Source organism: Cololabis saira, chromosome 17 (genome assembly GCF_033807715.1).
Source record: "Cololabis saira isolate AMF1-May2022 chromosome 17, fColSai1.1, whole genome shotgun sequence".
NCBI classification, from domain to species: Eukaryota; Metazoa; Chordata; class Actinopteri; order Beloniformes; family Belonidae; genus Cololabis; species Cololabis saira.
In genome coordinates this window covers 19,652,450-19,670,556 of record NC_084603.1, presented here as the reverse complement: position 1 = coordinate 19,670,556, position 18,107 = coordinate 19,652,450, and the positions used below count along the sequence as shown (strand labels likewise).

The 18,107-nt window shown below is 41.7% G+C and overlaps 1 protein-coding gene across 3 annotated transcripts in view; it reads right to left on the bottom strand.

Annotated features, from left to right (window-relative positions):
• Positions 1 to 18,107, bottom strand: part of zgc:171482 (zinc finger protein) — a 68,635-nt gene that overhangs the window by 7,714 nt on the left and 42,814 nt on the right. For all 3 annotated transcript variants that reach the window (XM_061745605.1, XM_061745607.1, XM_061745606.1), the window contains one exon: positions 14,535 to 14,631. In XM_061745605.1, coding sequence (XP_061601589.1) covers positions 14,535 to 14,631 — 97 coding nt within the window. The remainder of the gene's footprint in view (positions 1 to 14,534; positions 14,632 to 18,107) is intronic.

The window sequence follows — 18,107 nt, the reverse complement described above, 5'->3', positions numbered from 1 at the left end:
CCTCATTACAGCAGTTTTACAGAACAGTGCTCTTTAGGCAAAATAACAGGCAGTTCTCAAAACAACACCTTTGCAGCTGTGTCAGACAGCTGAACCCAAACTACACAAACACACATACACATACTGGTCTGACGTGAGAGTACTCATAATGACCCCACAGAGTGACTGGACGTTTCTATCACAGACCCTAAATAGGAATAAGCGGTACAGATAATAGATCAATTGACTTTTTGGACTGCTGTTTAGATGATTTGAATTCAGCATTTGCCTATATCTATCTTGGGTTTTGCAGCCAGAAGTGATGCCCAAACTGTAGCTCTAGAATGCGCTTCCCAATAGCATTGTTGCTGAACACATTAGCAACTTATTTGATCTGAACTGTGTAGCTGTGAAGTCATTCGAAAAGCCCTATAGTCCCAACTCTGTGTTATTCTAATTTGAACATATTCCAATCAGTGTCGGCTGGTGATAAAAAATGTTGGGGGGGCGGGGCGAGTGGAGGTTACAACACAACTATAAACTCTACTTGAACATAAATTTTTTTATGTTATTTTTTATTACATATTACTACATATACATATACTACATATACTGTAAATTTAGCATATTTTACATAAACATATTTAAAATTTTTAAAGTAACAAAATAACATATTTGAACAATTTTTCAGATTTTTTCAGTTATTATATAGATATATTGACAGATATTGTCTGAAAAATTTTTCAAATATGTTATTTTGTTATTTGAAAAATTTTAAATTAGTTTTGTTGGTGAGAAAATATGTTTCTCTATTTTTCTTATTTTTGTGAGGGGGGATACAGCACTACTTTGTTCTCTATAGCTGATATAACATGAATTACTCCTATGTGGGATCAATACAGTTCTTATTTTTGCCATCTCAGAAAATTAAATATATTATATTTGGTGCCTAAAGGCTGAGTTATGGTTCTGCGTCAAAACGACGCCGTGTCTACGCCGTAGGGTACGTGTCGACGCGTAGCACACGCCGTCACTGACATGTACCTCCCAAAAATTGTAACTACGCGTCTATGGCAACGCAGACCAAACGCAGACGGAGAAGGCTGTGATTGGTTCGCTTGGTAGCAACGCATTTCCGGTTTCCGGTTTGAAGCAGTCGGGAACTTTCAGCGATCTTTCCTTCGTGTATGTGTAATTTTTTTTTTGTTTTGTTTTTTTGCACAATAGTTGTCCTTATCTCTTTGATTCACTGTGACCGGAAAAGTCGGATAAACCATTCAGGATAAGATCGCGAACTAGCGGTCGCGGGGGGTACTGCACCGCGGCGAAATGGAGTAACGGAGAAGTCCGAAGGGTTCACGATGGTGTCACGGTGACGGCGTAGGCACGGCGTCGATTTGACGCAGAACCATAATTCAGCCTTAACTGTTTGCCAAGTATATTAGTGCATGTGTGAATGAATAAATGAGACGTAAAACTTAAATTTATTTGTAGAAAGGCGCTTTATGAAAATAAGTCCATTAGTCCATTAGTTTAACAGCGCAGTCTTGCCACATCCAATATGGCGGCGTCGTTGACGTATCGCAGCAGCGGGCAAAACCACTCGATGCTATGGTTGTGACTCCGTTTGTATGCGAGTGACAGATGCAGTCGCGCGTCTACACTGTCAGGGGTGTGACTTTGATTGACAGCTCATGAATCAATCAGATTGGATGAAGAATGACAGAAAACACGCTGATTGGCCACGGGCGCAGAGAGCTGCGCCCGGAGGACAGTCTTTGAGTAAACTATTAGAGACCAGCATGAAGTCACATGGAAGAAAAGTTTAAGAACATGCAATACACACTCATTTGGCCGGCGCCCCTCGCCATTGAAACCTATGTATTTCGGTGTGCACAAAAAACAACTCTGAATAAACCCAGTATGGGATGGGAAGGCTTGAAAAAATAAAAGTCAGACACATTTTATGAGTGCACAGATGTGATAATTACTTTTTATTACGTATTTTTTGTGTACTGTGTCCAATTATTATTATTATTTTTCCCCTGTAATTTTATTGATTCCAATACAAATGGTAACACCCGTGTCACTTAATGGCTATAGTTTCCCAAAACATTGGTGTTGTGGTTATTTCTTTGAGTTGGCTGTGAGCCCAATCTACTTCAGGGAGTCCAGAACTGGGGACACCTGCCACAAATGCTCCAGCCACGGGTTGCTATGGATTATTACATCAAGTAAGCATCAGTTTATGCAATGTGTGGGTGTAGCATCTGCTCTATGGTTTGTTGGAAGGTTGCTGGGCCACCGAATAACCCAAAGAAGTGCCTTGGCCAGCGCTTGTTTTATGCAATACTGCCCCCAGACGAGCAGCTGTTTAACCAAAACTTTCAGCATTCCCCGGCCAATTGAACTGAGTCCACTGCACTATCCTTTTTTTTTTTTAGACCTGTTACAACAAATACCGAGTATTCTTGATTTTGTTAAAAACTGACATCCTTTGCAGGACACCAACCCATGTCTACGTGGTTTTCCTTGTAGAACTGCATTCACCACACCCTACCTGTCTGTGACAGTAAAAAAAAAGGCCAATATTTTAAGGGATTTCAACCTTCTCTTCTCAACAGATGGCCTTTCTACCTTGATTATACAAATCAAGATTTAAGGCTAAAGCCAGGAGGTGCTTTAACTTTAGCCGCAATGTTAAACCTTCCAATCCTCAGTCCTAAAGTTAATTGGTTGGAGCTGATGAATGTCAATCAATAGAAATGTTTACTGGCATTGTAGCATTCAAGTGTTCTACCTGGCTTCAAAATGATGAAGAAAAATACTGTAGTAGCAGGTAATACGTAAAAGGAAATATCAAATGGGCCAATCACATTTGTTGCATTCTGGGTCGACCCAGTTTGAAATTTCCAGTCGGGTGCAGGTCAGTACACAACAGAGTTTGCAGTATAGGGTTCCCTACTACAGGGGATATACGTCAGTGGTTCAACAAAAAAGCATGAACCACGCATTATGGTACTGACACAACTTAACTTGCACTTAGAATGTGCTTTGAACCACGTGATAAGTGATTATAACCCATAGCCAAGATCACCAGTTCAACACATTTCAGTGACTGTGGTGATGGATGTTGGTTACGCGTGTCTCGTTCACTCCACACAATTTCTATTGTTATTACCAGACAAGTAATGAATGAAAAAAGATTCATATATTTATATTCATATATTATATTATAGTATAACAGTTTTTATAAGCTCCTTTTGGGACGAATCAGACCGAACACATCTAGAAACATTATGAAAACATCATTGAAACCAACATGGTTCCAACCAGCGTGGAGGGATGAAAATACCACAGTTTTGGAAAACAGGCATATCTCAGATGATTGCAGGTTTAGTAATGCATCGCACCTTATGATTTCAATTCTCACTTTTGGAGCTATATCGAAACACTCCACTTATCTACAACCCAAGGACATGATGCACATCCACTGCAAAACATTTTCCTCCCCAAGTCATAAATGGACAAATGACTGCAAATCCTTATCATGGGCTTGATAACAGCACCAAAACACATTCCTAAAAGCAGTGAAGCCACAAAATGTGTGCCTTTAGTTGATGAAGGTGCACAATTAGATATTTCCAAAATCATTAAATCTTATTTAATAAGGGCAGAGTTTTTGCCTGATTACCGTATTTTTGCGACCATTCGGCGCGCTGTGTGGAAAGGCGCACCCTCAGTTTTGTGTGTCATTTCTGGATTTAAAACACACGGCGCCTTACAACACACACACACTCCGCACAACAACACACACGCGCGCGCCACAGAACACACACACAACCACACAAGTGTGCATATTTAAAAATAGAGCGGGAGCAAAAGTTAGTTTGATTGTACTTTATTTCAGTTTTTACATGATCAAACCCATCAAAGTCCTCATCCTCTGTTTCTGCATTAAAGTGCTCCGCTAAATCAGCTGTGCTAGTCCGAATTTCCTCGCTGTCAGTCACTTTCCGTGCCGTGTGGTGCCTCGGAAATGCCGGCTTTTGTGAAAGCTCGCAAAATAGTCCCAGCAGACACATTAGTCCACACATCAACAACCCATCTGCAAACTGTGGCATAACTTGCCCGGCGCTGCCTTCCACTCTTGGTAAAACTGTGTTCCCCCTGAGTCATCCATCACTCTCACGGCACTCGCAGCCTTAAGCCTTAAGGCTGATTTATGGTTCTGCGTTACACCAACGCAGAGCCTACGTCACAGGTTACGGCACGTATGTTGCGCGTCGCCCGTACCCTCCGGCGTAGGCTAGGCCGTCCCCTACGGTGTCCCCAACGGCGTAGGCTCTGCGTCGATTTAACACAGAACCCTAATTCAGGCTTCACTTTGAACGGCCGGTTCACACCGACGTCCAGTGGTTGGAATTCCTTCGTCAGACCTCCCGGAATAACAGCAAGCACAGCGTTCATATTTTTCACTGCTTTTTTTACATTGTCTATGAGATGGGCGCGCATAGAGTCACAGATCAGCAGCGATGGTGATGTGTGGAAAAAACCACTGAGTCGCCGCACATAGACCTGTCTCAGCCACTCAATCATCATCTCTTCATCCATCCAGCCCTTTTCATTTGCCTTTATAATGACTCAGGCTGGAAAAGTCTCTTTAGGCAAAGTCTTTCTTTTAAAAATCACCATAGTTTCTGTCCATCACCGTGGCAACCAAGCACAACAGTGAACGCTGACTTCTCATACCCCGTTGTGCGGATCGCGACCATGCTGGTCCCCTTCCTCTCCACCGTGTGATTCACCGGGATGTCGAAAGTCAGCTGGTCTCTAATGATGATGGTCTCTAACACGTCCGCAAATCACGGGCAATTCATGCGCCCCCTTCCCCCTTTAACTTCTGATGATGGTCTCTAACACGTCCGCAAACCACGGGTGATTCACCCGCCCCCCTTTAACTTCTCATGGTGGTCTCAATTACGTCCGCCTTACAATAATACAATGGGTGCATTGCGTCATTGGGCGCGTGGCACATTTAAAAAGAAAAAAAAGACGTTTATATGCGCCTAATGGTCGTCAAAACACGGTAACTCTTGTAATGGATCTCACATCTATTACAAAGAGAAATGTTGACTAAAGTGCAGACAGAGCTGATAACAGCAGCTTGGAGGGGGGCCTCTGATTTGGTTTTTCTACTTCCCATCAGCATAAGGATCCTATAAATACCCAAACAAGAGGAATTTGGTTGTAACAGACTTCAGTTCCTTTCTAACTGCTCGATATAAATCATCCACGATCCAAAGATAGACATGGCCAAGATTTGTTGCCAATGACACTGACGATAGCTGAGTCCTTGTTGTAGTGCCCGTCCTCTAGTTGAGTCTTGTCCTGTTTCTGCTGCTGGGCTTTTAAATTTAAATTTTAGCGACAGTGGTATTCGTAGTAGCCTGTTAATGCGATATATAGACTATAATTGTGCGTGTGCCAGGTGAAGTGACAGCAGCTTGAAGAGCAGAGAAATGAGTCAGAAACATCACAGCAGCGTTTAACACAGCGTATATGTACGTGTAAATGAAGCCTCTTGTGTAAGTGGAATTTTTGTGAAGTAGGAGGGAAGACAAGGACAGGGGCCTTGGGGGGAGTTGATGAAAGCCTGAGGTGTGAGCCTGTGTGTGTTTGTGTTTAAGTGTGACAGAGGAAGCACGTTAGAGGAGAGCTAACCAGCAACAGTCCTGAATTTGCCTTTCACCTTGCCTTCAGCAGAGAGAGGATGCACATTCACACTCACGCTTGGCCCATGACACACACATATCCTGCAAACCCGGTCGACTAGCTGGTTGGTAGCTCAACTCTTTTCATTCAGTAACTTTTCACTTATGCAGCCTCACACTCTCTCTCTGCTTTTCTCTCTTAAATGTGCCTTCATTTGTTTTGAAGTTTATGTTCTCTGTCTTTCTGATGATAAGTTATTGTGAGGGTGAGTTAGGGCTGGGCGATATATCGAGATTTTAATATATATATCGATATATTTTCAAACACAATATGGTACGAGACAATATCGTTTATATCGATTTAAAAAAAAAAAAAAATCTTTTTTTTTTAATGATTTTGATATAGCTTATTTTGTGACAAATGGACTTGAATGTTTTATTTGAGATTTGCACAAATGTTTTGTTATTTGCACAACTGTCAACCTCAGTGGAAAAGTCTGCCTGTTACTGTCTACATTGTATTAATTGCACAGTGTATTTTAATTTAATTGTTATGCAGGAAAGGGATATTTGTTTTATTTTATTCAAGAAGCATTTTTATTCTATATATGCAGGCAGTTTATTTTTATCTCATTTGTTTTATACATTTTGATATTGTGCAGACCTCTGTTAACAAAGGTACCTGTGTGACATTTGGCACGAGGCTTTGTATTAAAACTGAGGGTTTTCTCTCAGAAAAAATGAAGCTAACAGAGATGCTATGCTATAATGCTTTGGGGGAAACCCCAATTAAGGCACAGAAAAAATATCGAGATATATATCGAGTATCGCCATTTAGCTAGAAAATATCGAGATATGACTTTTGGTCCATATCGCCCAGCCCTAGGGTGAGTTTACTAAAAGCATTGCTGCAGATCTCAACAACTGAAACCTGTGTCAACATTGGCATCAACATCATCATACACAGGTAAACGCCACACAAATGAACACCTCTATAAAGGCAGGTCATTACAAATATTAAACAATGATGAAGCTCCCCAGGAAGGAAAGATGATCTACTCCTACATATTATGTGAGTAGTTAAAGCAGCAGCAGCATCTCTGGACTTCCTGATAACCGAGTGTACGGCTCACATCATGCAAAGTACACTTTCATGGCAACTATTGTTTTTGTGTATAGTTCACTCTGTTTTGTAAAATAGTCTCCTGTCTAAATAAGCAAATATTTACAGATTTCAAACGTTGTTAAGGAACATGAAGTTATAAGAACTTTGTGATAACAATTATAAATTCAAGCTCACCCCGACCTTCTACTCTTGTGAACATTATATTTCAAAAACGCCCCAGGGGAGATTCTTTAACATTTGCACACATGTTTACTTGGACATAAAAGATGACATTTTATATGCAAAAGGTTAAAAGTGAATTGTTCTATAATACACAATGTTCTGTCCAACTAGACTTCAATGGTGCCATAAATTGGGAACAAAGTGGCACACGAATGCATAATGCATTTTGACAGGTTGTTGGAGGCATATAACTGTGGGGGGGGGGGGGGGGGTATTCTCTTTGATGTACGTGGACAAAGGGTTCTCAGGCAGTGTAAATTTGCTGGTTATGGTATCAGAGGATTGTAACCCCGAGGACAGTCTGTTTGATGACTGTGAGCTCTCTAAATGGGTCTCTCCAACAAACTACGGAACAATAATGGCCGGGTTTCCCAGATCAGTTAAGTAGTTCTTAACAGCGAAAGACTTCTTTCAAACCTTCTTAAGGAGCCTGTGAAAGAAAATCGCGTTTCCCAGAGTCGCTCTTAGCTTAAGTATCTCTTTCATTAAGAAGGAAATGAAAGATGCTGCTGACCCAGTCTTTACAACCATCTTAGTGAACAAAGACTCACAGATCCAGCCGCGTCAGGCAAATCAATATCACACCAAGCAATGAGATATTAAAACAATGCACCCCGCACAAGTTTTGATCTATTTTATACTTTAGATTTATATTGTTTAGCATTTATTGGTGACAGCAAAGGGGGGAAAAAAAAGAAAAATAAGGAATAACAAGTGTGTTCCTGTATATGCTTTATGCATTACGCACAAATAAAACGATCATCATGAATATCATTTATTTGATGATTTGGCTGCTATACAGCATGTTCTCGCTGCAAATCAACCGCGTCACCGTGCGCGAAGCAGAACTGTTTTTATGAACGCATTCGCTGTCGGACCGTGCTGTCCAGGCAGCCGGGACACCGATCCTCCTGCGCCGCGCCCGAGCGCATCTATGTGATGACAGGGAAGCAGCAGCTGATCAACGGGATCCTTTGATGAATCGTTCATTACAGTCTCAAATATAATCAATGGTGTCGGTTTATATTAAAGAATCTTTTTTTGCCCAGAAGAAAAAAGAGCGAAGACAACGACCCATAACTATTTTCTTCTCTTGAAAAAACCCACCTGCGGGATGCAGCAGCATCAGAAGAGCAGGAATACGTGCGTGGCGGGGATGATCTCTGCAATCTGAAGCCCTCTATAATTGTAAAAAGAATTTCACTTATCACGGGTTCTTTTTGGAACATAACCCCTGCGAAAAACCAGGGATTGCTGTAATTCCACGTTGCGATTTGCGAAACTCGCCTTCTCTTGGCTCATGTTTTTGAATGCACACACACGCCCACCACGTTTCCTCCCGGTTTCTGCGTGTGGGGAAAAAAAGCCTCACTGTAGCCAGAAATAACGGAGTAACGCACCGTTTGGATGAAAAAGGGTCATTGAATTATATTTATCATCTTAATTTTTCATTATAACGCACAAGCAGCAGGGAATTAGTGCGTGAGGTAGCAGTGCTGCGTGTGAAAATGCGCTGATAGTGATCGGTGATCGATTTGCCTGGCATCGATTCATTTGGTTTCAGAACCGGACAGCTGCTCCAAAGAGCTTCTGAAAGAGCGAAACTAAAGAACGGTGTTAAGAAGTCATCTGGGAAACACCCGTATCTTAGGGTTCTCTCTTAGTTCAAACCTTCTTTGAACCTCTCTTAAATCCTTAAGAGAGGTTGGATCTGGGAAACCCGGCCAATGACTGTAGGACTGCTGAATGCTGACTTCAACACTGTTATTTGGACTTATAGATCATTTTATCTCAAACTAGCTGTACTATAAGTGGATGCCTTGAGTCACTGCTGGGAACAGCATGCCTTTATCAAAAAAATCTGTCAATTTTTCAAGGTTTTCTATTTATTTATTTATTCTAAGGCTGGAAGGAGCAGTTAATCTCCTGTTGGCTGATGGCTTTATATTCATTCTTTAACTTTCACTTCTTGTAACTTGCCCACAAGTTTTTCAAAGTATATGAGATAGAGATTTACATGGGGATTTAGTGTTCATCTATCTGCTTCAGCTCTGTGTGCCTCCCACTCGTGTCCATGTCTGGTTGCCAGCTAATCACATTGGCTTAATCACAACACACTGTAAACTGTGAAAATGTTTTGCCAGTTAATCTCTGTGTATCTCTGCTGTTGTCATCCTGAACAGGTCCAATTACTGCACGGATTTTGCAGCATTTCAAATGACCTGCAGCTGCCTGGGAAGCAGATGTTCTCTGTGGACAAGAGGAGCTGGTAAATGGTTACATCCAGTTGTTTAAAGAATAGGATAATATGGAGTATTACGGTGACACATTCCTCATGGCTACCATCAAACATACAACAAAAACCCCAAGAAATGACGATGAAACATGCACACTTTTTCACACTTTCAGATTTTTGTGCCGTGAGAGCTAATCCGCTGTCGCCGTCTGCCGTGCTTTCGCCTCATCCGAAAAGCTCCTTACACAAGTCAGTGCTCATCCTGAGTGTGAAATGACACATACTGTACACGATACAAATACACACACTCACCCAAACTTAAGGTGGAAACATGCGCACAACCTTTTCAAAGTAATGTCCACCTTGTAAACAGCACCGTGATATGGATGAAACCATCTATACAGCCGCTCCCATATTTACTCCCATATTTGTGTATTTTTAGACTTTTGAAAAATACATTTGCACTCAGGCCATGTGCCAGTCAAACAAGAAAACTGAAACACACACACACACACACACACACGCACACGCACACGCACACACACACACACACACACACACACACACACACACACACACACACACACACACACGCACACGCACACGCACACGCACACGCACACGCACACACACACACACACACACACAGCCCTCATTCATGGGCGTTTATGCCTCAGAGGTGGACTTCTTATGTGCTGGGTTTCTGCATATGAGTGTTTTATTATACACAACTTGCAGCACAAAAGAATGCATGAAGGACAATGATTTTCTTGTCATATCATTCACTTGTTCTGCACAATGTTCATAAAGACTTAAATGTGATGCATGTGGGGACAAAACTGGTGAGATTTGCGAGGCCAAGACACAGTGTCCACAGATTTCAAACATACTTCCAAGGACCAATATTTTGTTTCACTCTAGTGACTTGGTGATGACAGGAAGTGGGTTTGATGAGGTGGAACCTTTGGTCTTGTCCTCTGTTTCCCAGGGGATCGATGCAGCAGGTCAATAGAAGCGGTCAGACTTATTTTTAGTACCAGCGTTCACTGGGCTCAGAGATGTCACTTTAAATTGACCTGATTTTGATGACATATCCATTGTACTTTAAAAAATTAGACGTGTTGTACAAAAATGCAATTTGACCTAATTATATTTTTAACCACGATGGCACAGACGAAATTACCATTCAACTAATAAACTACATATAAATAAGTAAAACCACACATCATTGATGTCACTTGGAATTTTATTTCTCTGATGGAAATGAGAGCGATAGGAAGTTTGCTCTAAAATTTAACACAATAAATAAAATAATAAATGTACATGCATTATTCGTATTCCGTCGCAATGGTTTTATTGAAAATAAAACAATGAAAAACCTTCACCCTATAGCAATAACAACTACAACAATCATATAAATTAGCTCCAAATTTAGCACGTTGAGCAGTGAGGTTTCATCTGATTGGCCACATCTATCTCTGAGTGTGAATACCTAGCACGTTCCTAAAAAACAAACTACCATTTAATGGGATTTTTCTTTTATTTTGTGATACTGATATTGTCTACCGGTATATTAATATTGCAATAATAATACTTTTTCAATTTAGTGTTCAGACATTATAAAAATACATTTCCACCAGTCTGCTTTTGTTTCATATTACCCTCTGTAAGTGTAATAAAGAGGGTGATGACCTTTCTCTCCTTCTCTTCGATGACCCATCAGTGCTTCCCCTATAAATCTTCCTGCTACCTCACCAACAGCCTTTTATCTGTTGATACCTTGTGAATCCATCCCACCATCCCATCCACTCCATCCCACCTCACACAAATCTGCTCTATAGCTCTGGCTCCACTTTAGGAGCGAGAGTCAATCTTAACTGTAACTGTATCCTGTTCTTCTATTAATTGTTGAACATTTCTCTCTCAAATGCATCCTGACTTTGTCTGCAATATGCTACATTTTTTTCCTCGTCAGTGCATCTCCTTTCTTGAATTCTATCTAAGCTTTAAGCCACCTCTGAATGCTTTTGTCTCCAACATGACATGATGCATGATGTTTATCTGCATGCAGTCTCCGTGTTGCCTGCTGTTTATCGCTCTAACTTCTCTCTCATTTCCTCCAATAAACATGACTTTTTCAGCTCGTCTGCACATTTTTCTACTTTGCAACAGTCAAACTGACAGAACAAGAGAGCTATGAGCTATAATTTCCCATGATTTACTGTTTCTGTGCCAATGTATAAAACAACTCAATAATTATTGTCTAGGAGTTTCAGCTGACACTTTTATCTGGGTTGGCTGGGGAGGTTGCAGGGAGGTTGGTGGCCTATTCGGGTTTGAGAAGGCTCCTTGATGGAATTTGACAGTTTGTGAGCACTAACTTTTGCAGCTACGTGTCTGACCTTTTGTCTCATGCAACAACAAAATAAAACACAGATTTTGCTCCTTCTTAAAGCCACCTATTTCAGAATATATATAAGCAGCATTTCCACTAAAGCTGAGGACACTGGACATTGTTGGCATAACACACACATATGTGACACATATATGTGTGTGTGTGAGTATCAGTCCAGGAAGTAATTTCCTCTTGAAAACTCTTGGTAATTCACAAAGCCCTCATGAACTTTTGTAGTTTGGTTCACAACTTTCCACCAAACTAAGTTGTCAAACTCTGTCTCTCTGTTAAGGAAAGGACAACAACAAAAAAAAAGCTTATGGCTTCGGACCAGCTTCTTCTTAGTACATCAAGGAGTCTTTCTGTTCAATCTGTGTTACTGATGTGAGGTGATGCGGTTTTGTTTTTGAACTCAAATCACACTGAAGCTCTCTAAATGGAACGGTATAACTCCAAAAAAGAGAAAAAAACAACCCTGCTTGCATTGGTGTAAACTTTATCTCAAATTAGTTCTTTCCTGTCTGTGTCAAAGATTTAACGCCTATACCGGTATATCCCATTTTGGATTTGTTAACAATTTTCAATTTTGGCTTAATTTCCTTTAGAGTAACTCTTTGATTGCTGATTGCGTCTTATAACATGACAATTTCAACTCATGTTCAGATAAGGGACACTAATGCATGAGATTTTCTACGACAAAAAGTAAATATTTTTTTAATATATTTTTAGCAGTCTGATTTTGCCTTAATCGTAAAGATTGTTTTATTGATGTGACTGTTTTCTGTTTGAATTACCTCCTACTTCACGCTTCTCTTCACGTCCTTATTTTTATCGCTCTTATTTTTATCGCTACACCCACCCCTTTTGATGAATTAGGTTGTTAGTTATGCTCTAAGGTGTTATATATATATGTCTGTATATACAGAACGTTTTGATGTTACAATTTAAAAAATGACAGAAAATAAAATGAGATCAATCTTACACAATAATATCTTAGACAAACTTTGATTCGTGAAAGGGGGACCAACACTCTCAGTTGCCATTTGAGACAGACGCAGACAAGCACACAGACGTGAAACAACATCACCTGTAACCACATTCACAGCTCTCTCATGGTTAATGCATGGCATGTAACTGTGCCATGTCTCACACTCCCGCTACCGGTGAATCTAAATTACTGGACACATTGCATATTGCTGATGCATTTGAGAGCTGTGTTTATTTGTGTTTCCCTGCCTCCTCTCTCCTCCTCCTGCCTGTGACCCAGAAATTGATCTCAGCAAAACATAATAAAACATGTCTCAATTTCTTTTAAAAGCACACAGATGATTGCAAGTGAAGGGATTGAACTACCGGAAGTCAACGTAACAGAAGTTTAGAAGAGGTACAAATACATTAAAGTTATTCTATGCAACTTCCTAGAGCTAGCAAGAATTTTGAAAGAGGCACCTCTAAGCCCCGCCCATTCGGTCCGAATGATACGGATTGGTCCAGGTCCAGGAAGGGAAAGAACCAATCAGATGCCTTCATTTTAAACCACGCCCCCCCGCCCTGTCCCATGCGCGCACTCGCTTCCAGCCCCCCGTGTCCACTTCCCACGGGTCCTCCTGGGCTCACAGTGTCCCAGTGTAACCCCCCTCCCTCGGAGGGGCCACGGAGCCCAGTAGTTATTTCCAGAGCGGCTCGGTCCCGCTGTGTGAGAGCGGGGAGCAGAGCGTCGGTCCGGGCTGCTGCTGCAGCAGCAGCCCGCCGGGACACGAAGAGCCGCAGCAGCTCTGGCTCGGAAGCTGTATGGGGGTCCGTGGGGATGTAGGCGTCTCCATCACGGCGAGAGCAGAGAGCGCCGGTGCACGGCACAGCACCGCAGCGGCTGGCGGAGCGCTGCGCCAGCCGGGGACGCGGCGGGAGCACACACACACACACACACACACACACTACGGCGTACCCTACGGCGTAGACGCCGTAGCGTACGCCGTAGGGTACGCCGTAGGCTACGGCGTAGCCGTGGCTTTAGAGCCTGCAGCGCACCGCAGCGCTGCCGTGCCGTGCACCGGCGCTCTCTGGGATGGAGACGCCGGTGGGCAGGATGCACGTTTGGGTGGGCACAGCCCCCCCTGCCCACCCTAAAACCGGCCTCGCTTACAGGTGAATGAGACATGGGGTAGTTTTGCTGTAAATGTGCTGTCCAAAATGTTTAATAATTGTATGCGCGTTCGTGTTTGTGGGGGCGAGGCTTTGGACGGAGCGCTCGTGGGTGGCGGGGGGGGCGGGGCTTAGAGGAAGCGCCACTTTCAAATCTTGCTAGCTCTAGGAAGTTGCATAGAATAACTTTAAGATGACCCCAAGCAAACAGAAACCACTACGAAGGGCCTGTCAAGGAGTCAGCTACAGTCAAGTACTTACAAAGACTAAAGCAGATCCTTAAGAGCCAGCTGGATGGGAAAACCTGAAGTCTGAAATCTTCATCAAATATACTATGTCAACTATCAGATCCCCACTGGTAAGATAACCTGACCACACACGGATGGAGGCCCCCGGAGATCAAGACAAGAAAGGTTCTCACAATGCACTTGATGTTTTACTCAAAGTCCAACACTCTAAGACTTTACACTTTGTGGAGGGAAGCCAGGGACTAGTGAGAATCAACGTGATCATTTATGACAAAACAGCAAAAATATAGGGAAACATCAAGAAAAAATGCCACCCTATAGTGAACTGATGTCACAAATACTGTTAATGCTACTCTTCTAGAAACAAAAACAGCTGTAACCTGTAGAAAAAGATTTGTTATCTTAGATTTAGGCACCAAATCAGTATTTGACTTGACCATCTTTTTGTCCATGCATTAGTTGTTGCACTTACTTGTTCTGGTGCTTGGAGCCCTGGAGGTGTGCATGGTACTGCTCGATGGAGTTAAGGACTACACTGCAGACACTGCATGAGTAACTACTGCGCAGCCCTGAAAAGCAAAAAACACATGGCCACACGTGTGGAGAGGTTACTGTGAGGACACTTTTGACATCTCAGATTAATAAAAATACTTTAAAGCTGTCAACATCATCATTATCAAGTGGATTGGCAACAAAAAAACAAAACAGGAGCACAAACAATAATCTGAACTGACACTAAGTAAGTTATTTTTACACTCAATGGTGCAGGGTAATTTTCCTAATTAGAGGAAAGAGGAGCTGGAAAGAGATTTGATTAGACTTATCATTAGCAGAAAACCAGTTGCAGCTTTAGATCCTAAAACGAGTACGCTTGTGTTTCTGTCCCTGTGTTTTTGCAACTCCAACTCAAGCAGGGTTCAACAGAAGAATTGGGGCACTAAGAATAGGAAAAGAAGAGTGCAGTTGGTTGTGCATGTTGGTAATGCCTGCGTGCTTTCACATTCGTATTGTGGTTGTGAATGCATGCCTTAGATAGTGTGGCTCAGACACACAGATGTTAACTAATTAGAGGGTTTGCAGGTGGTCGCAATGAACACCCAAAAATAGATAGAAGAGAGCTGCGATACTGACAGAGAGCGTTGGAGGTGGGAAGTGGGGATTAAATAGAACAAGTGAAAAAGGAAATTACCAGAGAAATCAAGATCTGTATAAAGAGATAAAGAAAAGGAGAAGGATAATGAGTTGTTTGAGTAGCAGTAAAAAAAAAAAGTATATTTTTTTATGAGGCCAGCGGGAATGGAGGGAAAGCTCTGTGCGTCGACAGCTTGATCAGCAATGTGACATAATTGGCTATGTAATATTGGTCAGTGATACAATGAAAAGCTATTTCTGTCTTCTAACATTTTGCATGTTGCAGAGCCATGAGTGCAAGGCTTTGCTCAAATTAGAGATGACTGCCTCAACACATCATGGTAATATGAAGATAAAAAACCAAAAACATTTCTTGAATGTTTGACGGGGCCTGTCCATGCTCCTTTGTTTGGGTTTGGGTAATTTTCCGATGATGCAAGTCATCTTCAGAGTGTGTTGCAAGTGAGAATGGGTGGACTAAGTGCTTGTATGTGAGTGCCCTTTTCTCTTCTGTCACTGTGCTTGAGATTTATGAGTGCTCTGTATATTCCTACACCTTCTTACCTACGTTGGCCATAATTGGTAAAGTACCGAGTTTGGAGATGAAGGTGCAACACAGTCAGGACTGGTGGGAGGTCATTCACACTGGACTAGAGATGATAATGCCCCATATCTACTCCATGTTGCCTCAAGAGTCACTCTGTCTGTTTCAGGGGTGATTAAGGACAAGCAGTCATTTATTTACAAAGAAGCATGACTTAATTATCAGCCTGGACTAAATACTGTCTTGGCTTAAATGTTGATATTTTGCATCTATTAGAAGCTAATAACCGAGTCTGTCTGTGTGTGATAGAGAAAAAAAAAGAGATGAAACATCATCTGCCAAAATGTCATTACTTCTGTTCCTTCTAAATGAAAATTCTGTTAATTAAAGAAGAGCTCATTTGAAAAAGAAAGGAATCATATATTTCTTCCTATTATTATTTTCCCTGTAACTCTATACTGCTGTAAGTATTACACAAAGAGGTCTTTTTTGTAGACATGATTAAGGGTGTTATATAGTATGTGTGTGTGTTTACTTGTGCTCAGATGAGGCAAGCTTCCCTATTTTTTGGAGTGATTGATGTCAACTCCCCACTGCCTGCACTGATGCACAATATGTTGCAGGTTTGTGTCCATGCCACACGCACACACTAAAAAGAAGAAAAAGAACCCACATGTGAGTGGATACTGTGTCTTGTTGGTCCTGGCATATTTTTTGGCATAAGACCACCTCATACCCTAATTCATTTTAATTACATGTGTGCAAACTGTCCGTGCAACGCAACGGTAGCAGAACGTAGCTCAGGCTTGTGGGTTCTTTGTGAGCATGAGTGGTATTTGTGAGGGTGTTTTAAGCCTTGTTAATTACACAAGAAGATGTGCCAGGGAGAGAGAAAAGAGAGGGAGAGATGAGCTAAGGCAGTGGGTGTGGAACTGTTTGCGGCTGTCGTTTAATGTACAGAGCCTTCTAGCGTTGCTGGCACTCCCTTGTTTGTAGACGCCTTAATGCTTGTCAAAAAAGTAATGAGCTACATTTTGTGCTCGCAAAACTGAGAAAAATAAGCTCATTTCAAGAGCATTATAGCTGAAAAATTTAACAAGCCTGTACAGTTTGGGTAGCAGATATATTTTGAGTTCAATATTTTGACTCAACTACCGAAGCATTAATGCACCCATTTGGGCCGTGAAATTTATTAGAAAACACTGCCTGTCTCATACTGCAGTGCTATTTATGTACGAGTCTCTTAGGGATTTCAGGTACCAGTAAAAATGGTAAAATCTTGTGTTTTACGAGTATTATCGGTTAAATCGGTTAAATGGTTAAATTTTTAATTCATGGAGGGAGGAAAGCAGTAATAAGCACAGTAGAGACAATAAATATTAGGTTACACATAGATAATTATATGGTGGTTTCCTCTCTTATCCTTTTTATGGACAGAACAAAGGACTGCGTTTCAAAATCACAACATAAAGAACTCATATGTATTTCAGTTTACTTTTTAGTCAGTGTTTCTGGTGAGATAATAATTAACAGAGCTCTTACTACTCCTGAGTTGTTACGTTGGGGTATACCATAAGTATGTCACATCCTCTGCAAGAGTAACACTGAACTGAATTCAAAAAGAAGACCACTGAGATGTGATCAAAACCAGCAGTCTTCAAGGCTTGCCAGTGTGTCTCCCAGGAGATGGGTAGAGCACTGAGTCAAAGTCACACTGGATCCGAGTGGAAGAACTTATTGAGAACCTCATTAATTTTGCAGGCAATTTCATAGCAATTAGATGACCATCTGTTTTAAGGCAAAAGATATAAGTGCCATACATGGAACCTGGAAAGACCAGTTGTTTCACTAATCTATTGATGTGCAGTTGTCAGGGCCTGAGATTAGTTTGATTTGAGGTTTGATTTCATTCTAAATCAGTGTGCAATATTTCAGTTTATTAAACTAGATGTTCTTGTACAGATAAAATAATAAATCCCCCCTCTCACTGAGAACAGGGTATCAAACCTCTGACCTGTAGCTGTCCTACTACTTGTCAGCTAGACTAGATACCTACTCACCTTTTCTAAGCCATAGCCATAGCTCGATCAATTGTGACAATATTTTCTGAGGTTGGCTGAGTTCCTTCAATGTCAGACTATGCTCAGGATGTTCTAGACGGTGGTATCAGTGCTATCCTCTATGCTGTGCTGGCCGGGGCAGCAGGTTGAGGGTAGATGACGCCAACAGACTGAACAGACTGATCCGTAAAGCCAGTGATGTTGTGGGAGTGAAGCTGGACTGTCTGACGGAGATGTCTGAGAGGAGGATGCTGTCAAAGCTGCGTATCATGTTGGACAAGTTGTCCCACCCACTCCATGACGTGCTGGT